The sequence below is a fragment of the Puma concolor genome, chromosome A2 (assembly GCF_028749965.1).
Source record: "Puma concolor isolate L17-30 chromosome A2, mPumCon1.1.hap2, whole genome shotgun sequence".
NCBI lineage: Eukaryota > Metazoa > Chordata > Mammalia > Carnivora > Felidae > Puma > Puma concolor.
In genome coordinates, this window is record NC_141668.1 from 115280417 (window position 1) to 115286416 (window position 6000).

At 59.8% G+C, this 6000-nt stretch overlaps 1 protein-coding gene across 1 annotated transcript in view; it reads right to left on the reverse strand.

Annotated features, from left to right (window-relative positions):
- Positions 1 to 4146, reverse strand: part of WNT7A (Wnt family member 7A) — a 64326-nt gene extending 60180 nt beyond the window's left edge. Inside the window, exon 1 of the mRNA XM_086697324.1 lies at positions 3786 to 4146. Coding sequence (XP_086553450.1) covers positions 3786 to 3856 — 71 coding nt within the window. The 5' untranslated portion in view covers positions 3857 to 4146. The remainder of the gene's footprint in view (positions 1 to 3785) is intronic.
- Between the last annotated feature and the right edge of the window lie 1854 nt (positions 4147 to 6000).

The following is a 6000-nucleotide window of genomic DNA, read 5'->3' on the forward strand; positions in this document are numbered from 1 at the left end:
GAACAGAAAGAACCCACAGAGGCTGTTGCCTCAGGCTCAGGGAAGGGGAGGGTCTGGGGAGAGGATCTGGTAGAGAGTAGAATTTTCTCAGGTGCATCAGGATGCACTGAAAGGCTGAAAGCGGGGAAACCCACAGGATCCCCTCCCTCCAGCCCCACGGGGGCAGGGGTGGGGAGGAATGCGGGATGCCAGGGCAGGAGAAGGGAGAACAGACGGATGGGTAAGAGGGGTGGTGGCTTAGCCTTGGCAGCAGTGGGGGAGGCTGCAGATGGGGCTGACCAAACTTGCTGATGGACTGATTGAAGGCAGAGCTGAGGGGAGGGATGGGGTAGGGTCTGAGGGAAAGACAGGCGTCAGTGTGACTCTTGGGTGTCTGGCCTGAGAGTGGGGCCATTTCCTAATATCAAGATAACCCCAGACAGGCTCCAGTGGTAACCCTGCGATGGTGCAGGTAGCCCTCCCTTTACACAAAGATGGTCCGCACTCTGGAGCTTTTAAAGAGAAGACCTCACCCCTGATGCCTCACTCTGGTTATAATAATAAGAGCTTCCATTTATTGAAGGTCACTGCCAGCCCTGGGCGAAGTGCCTCACACTTTCCATCCTGGGGCTCAGCTACAGGAAGTTGTTCTGGAATTGGAATTTCTTAAAGCGAGGCTCTGTGTACCAGTGGCCCAGGAGATGAGGTGATCCCAGTCCTTTCCAAGCACATAACAGACCACTCCTGCCCTCTTTCCCTTCATTCCTTCCTCACACCAGCCCTCTTCCTGCCTCAGGCTCTTCCTCCCTCAGGTCCTTACCCGTCCCCTTCCCTGGAATCTCTCTGGTCCCCTGAGATGTCCATCATTCTTGCCATCATTCATGTGACTTCAAGGGACACCTTCCTTGACCACCGCAGCTAAGGGAACCTGCCTCCACATCCCGCCCCTTATAACTTTCTATCACAGTCTCTGTTTTGTTTACTTAATTCTCTTTATGACTTACGGTCTTCTGAAATGTTTTAATACGTGTTTGGTTTTGCGTGCCCACTTTGTTCCCACTTGTCTTATTAGACTATGAGCTCTTCGGGGGGGCATGGAGGCCGTCTGCTGGTTCACTAAATGGCTACTGAATGAATGAATTATGGAGCTTCAAAAATATCACTCAGAATAAGTACCTGTGTTCAACACAGCAGGTGCCCCCCAAATACGTGCTGAATGAAGGAGTGAACTTTGGCAACATCCCTACCATATGCCAAGGCAGTGTGGCCGGTGCTGCTGCAAACATTAGATACCTGGGACCTTCCTAAACAGCCCTGGCCGCCAGGAATCACCATATCCATTTCGCGTATCTGAAAACTGAGGCTCACAGAGATTGAGATCTGGGGGCCAGTGGGTCACAGATCTGAAATAGGAGACTCAGTAGAGCTCTCATTCATTCACCCGAGGCACTAAGAGAGAGTCTAAGACACCTAGAGCCAGACTATTTGAGATGTTTGAGGAAGAGGTGGCAAGTGGAGACGTTTTGGCCCCAAGTCAGGAGGAACCTGTGAACACCTGTGACCCCCAGAGAATTCCTACACCAGCAGAGTGTAATGATATATTAGGGTCAAAAATTCATAGGAACGATAATCTAGCAGCTAAGAGGTCAGGCCTAGGGTGCCATCCAAGCTTCCTTCACCTACTAGCTCTGTGGCCTTGGGCAAGTTACATCCCCTCTCTGTACTTCCGCTTCTCCATCACTAAAATGAGGATATTGATAATTAGTCCTCATCTGTCAGAGTGGCTGTGAAAATTAAAACATAGAAAGTGCCAGGCACATAGTATGTACTCGGTAAGTATGCTGCTCTCGTGGTTTTGATTATTATTGGATTTGCTGTCACAAGGGGATAGTGCTTGAGACACTTGCCCTAGCATCAGTCCTGAGCAGGGAGGAACCAGTCACATCCTGGGAGCTGGAAGGCTTCTGAAGGACCTTGGGACTTTACTCCTCATATCCATTTTACAGATGGATAACCCGAGGCTCAGGGAGCAGTGGGGCCAGGCCAAATTCACCCTGCAACTTCTTCTCCTGACCTGGACCTCTCCCTGCCCCAAAGGGCGACGTCGGTGCTGAAGGCCAGCGCCCTCCTAGCTCCCTCCCTCCCTCCAGGGCAGCTGGGCCCCCTCGGGGCCAGTGAGGTCTCCCGGCAGGCGGGAGGTCCGGCGGGCGGGGCAGCTAGGGGAGGTTATTTTCTGTTGTTTTCCCTTTCTCTCTCCCTTCCCTGGTCCCTCCGCCCCGTTTCTAATTAAAAAGAAGATAAAGCCTCACGCGGCCAGCGCCAATCAGCCCGACCGGCTTCCTGGATGCTGGATGCGCGCGGGGCGGCGGGGCGCGGGCCAAGATGAAGATTAAAGCAGGGAGAAAAAGAAAAGCCACCCAGACGCGGATGAATCAATAACACTTAAAACACACCCGCAGGCAGACAGAGCGCGAGCCCCGCAGCCGCCTCTCCGCCTGCGGTCGCCTCTCGGTCCGCGGTAGCGGCTGGCGGCCGCCTCGTCCGCTCTGTGCGCACCTGCTCCCACCGGCGGCTGTTCAACTTGCGAAATGCCCGCTCGCTCCGGAGACGCGGGGTGGGGAGAGGGGAGGAGTGGTTGTGGCAAAACACAAAGGCTCTGCCACACACACCCCCTCGCCGCAACCCCCGCAGTCTGCCCCCTCCCCAAGCCGAGCGGTCGGGAACGCTGGGGGGGAGGGGGGGCGGCGGTGGTCACCGCTGGAGGTGGGAAAGCAGGTTGTGTGAAACCTGCCAAGGTGGCCCTTCCTTTAGCGTCAGAACCTCTACCAATCCCTAAAGCCCCCCACTCCCGCCCCTCTGTGCTTCACACGCATTATCTCCGAAGTACAAAGGGTGACTGGCCCTGCAATTGCAGCTCCGAGACGCGTCCCGAGCCACCCCCTCCCACTTTGCAGCCAGAGCGCCGCCCCAGGCCCCACCTCCACAGAAATGCTGGAGTGAAGCGGGGAGGGCTGCTCCGCAGGCGCGCCAGCGGACTCGGGTGCCCAGTTTTAGGGGGCGGGGTGGCCCGCGTCTCTCTGGCGCTGGCTCTGCGAGCTTGTCTCTCTGGGTGTCTAGGGCCATCTCTCGTCCTACCTTTGTGTGTGTTCGTGGGGATGGGAGGAGCTGTCCCCTTGGCCTAGGAGAGGGCTCCGGGAGTACGAGGGTCCTCGGAAATCGGGTGGTGTCAGGGCTCTGAGCAGCGGTTTGTGCTTTTGCCATCGAAGGTCCCTCCCTTTAGGTACCTGTTCCCTGTTGCACGGACTAGCCCCACCTGCCACCCCGGGACTGCCCTGACTCCAGGAGTGGCTGTGCCCGCGCCTCTGTGTACAGAGTTCTTCTCGGGCTCCGGGGGCTGAGTTCCTTGGGAGCTGCTGTCGTTCCGGCTCCCGGCTCCAGAGCTCCTGAAGGACCTGCTGTTCCTATGCCTGGGTCAGAAGTGTCCCTAGGAGGGGCTGACCCTTTGCAGCAGCTATAGCTCTCTTCAGAGTCCCCCAGGCCGGACCGTCCCTGCTGGTTGTCTCTGGTTCTTGGGGCTTCCAGACTCAGACATCCTCAGGATGGCCGAACCTCTGCCCGAGTCTCTAGAGCTGTGCGCGCCCCTGGGGCGCCCGCCTGCGGGGGGCCTTTGTGCGCCCACGGCTCCCACACCGCGCCCACCCAGCCTCCCCGAGGGGCCGAAGAAGTTGGTGGCCGGCGGCCGACCCCCTCCCCAGGCCACACCAACTTTGCCGGGACGGTGTGCAGGAGATGCGAGCGGCCCTTACCCGATCCGGAGGTAGACCATGCCCAGGCTGAGAAAGAGGTGGCCCAGGCAGCGCCGCGCTTTCCGGTTCATAGTCCCCGCTGGCCGCCGGGGCCGCGGGCCGGGCAGTGCTGATCCCGCGGGCCGGCCCCGGCGGGGCTATCAACATAGCCCGCCCGGGAGGCGCGGGCCGAGGCGTCCCCGGGGCCGTCTGTCCGTGCGCCCGTCCGCGCGCTCGGCGCCTGAGCCTCGCCGGGAGCGCGGGAGCCACGGAGCGGGAGGAGGGAGGGAGGAGCGAGCGCAGCGCGGGGCGACGCCGGGCTGCGCGCGAGCGGCCGGTGCAAGTGTGTGAGGCGCGGGGAGTGCGGGGGCGCTGCTGCCGCCCGCCCCCGCCCCTCCCTCCCTCCCTCCTTTCTCCTGTCCCTCCCCCACCCCCTTCCCCGCCCGCCTCCCCGGAGCGCCCGCCCCGCACCCCAGAGCCCGCGGGACAGGGCCGCCAGCTCCAAGCGCGCGCTCACGCCTTGCCCCAAGCGCTCCCGCGGCGCCCCCTCCCGGCTCCGGGGCGCCGAGCCGGGCAGGGGGCTGTGGAAGTCAGTTCGACCCCCACGCGTCGCTACTTCGCAAGTTGCAGGTCGAGCTGGCGCCCTGGGACTGCCCCTCGGGTTGAGAGGATCGAGGCGCGACCGAAAACCCCCGCACCCTGGCTCGCCTCCTCGTCCTCCCCGCCCGGTGGAACGCTCAGAGCTGGGGGGCGGGGTGTTAGGTGGCACCCCGGTTCCCCCTTTCCCCAGGCTTCCGAGCCCAGCTTCACGGGAGGGCGCCCCCTTCCGCGGAGCGGGGATAACTGATTCAGCATATTCCTCCCCGACCCCTGTCTATTAGAGAGGGTGCGGCGGGTGGGTGCCCAGGTAGGGCAGCTTCTTCTGGAATGCCGCTCCTAGCGGACTGTCGGAGTCGGGCGGAGGCCAGGATGCCGGGCACGAGACCCGGGCGTGGGCCTCCGGAGCCGCCCGAGGGCGCCAGGCTCCGCTGGCCGCTCAGCACGCGCTCGCGGCGACACCTGGCGGGCGCGGTGGGCGCTGTTAGCTCCTCCTAGTTCCCTGAAACTGGGTGCTCGGAGCCTTCCAGCTGAGTAGAAATGCTGATCCCTTCCTATGATGTACACCCCAGAGTCCAGTTGAGCTAGGGGCTGGTGGACTCACGTTTCAGCTGAAGAAATTGAGGCTCGGAGACGCGAAGGTATTTTCCCAAAGTCAGCAGCTAGTGAGTGGGAGAGGCAGATTGGAAACACAGCCCCCCACCCCCCACTCTAACCACCACCACGCCAGACCTGCCTATCGTTCAGAATTGCTTTTCTAAATCTTCCCTGAAAACCGCTGTTCATGCATTCATTCACATTCCGCAAATGTCTATGCCAGGCATCATGGCAGGCTCGTAGATACAAGGAACACGAAGGACAAGGGACCTTCTTTCTTGGAGCTAGTGAGGGAGACAGACCAGAGAGAGGTAAACACATAATTTCAGACATCACAGCTTCCTGTGATGTGAAGATAATATAAAACAGAATGATGAGGGAGACAACACTGGGTGCCTAGGGATTATTTGAGATCTGAGCAGGTGGTGTTTGAGTTGAGAGCTGAAGGAGGCAGGATCTGGGGTCCCAGCACTTCAAGAAGGAGGACAGCAGTGCAGAAGGTTGGAGGTGGGCATGAGCACCAGGAGGGGAAGTGGGGCTCTGCTCAAGAAAGAGAAAGAAGGCCAGTGGGATGGAAGGGAGGAGATGGGGGTACACAGATCCCACAGAGCTGTGTAGGCATGTCAAGGAGCTTAGATTTTAAGGGGAAGTTCAGTGGGAAGACATTGGAGGGATATGAAGAAGGATGACTCATCTCATTTGTGTGTTCAAAAGCTCCCCTTGGCTGCCCTGTGGAAAATCCACTAGTGGGGGAAGGGTAGGGCTGGGCAAAGTGAAGCCAGGCAGACCGGAGAGAAGACAACCCCATGGTCCAGGTATGAGACACTGGTGGTTTTAAAACACGAGCACACAGGGGCGCCTGGGTGGCGCAGTCGGTTAAGCGTCCGACTTCAGCCAGGTCACGATCTCGCGCTCCGTGAGTTCGAGCCCCGCGTCAGGCTCTGGGCTGATGGCTCAGAGCCTGGAGCCTGTTTCCGATTCTGTGTCTCCCTCTCTCTCTGCCCCTCCCCCGTTCATGCTCTGTCTCTCTCTGTCCCAAAGA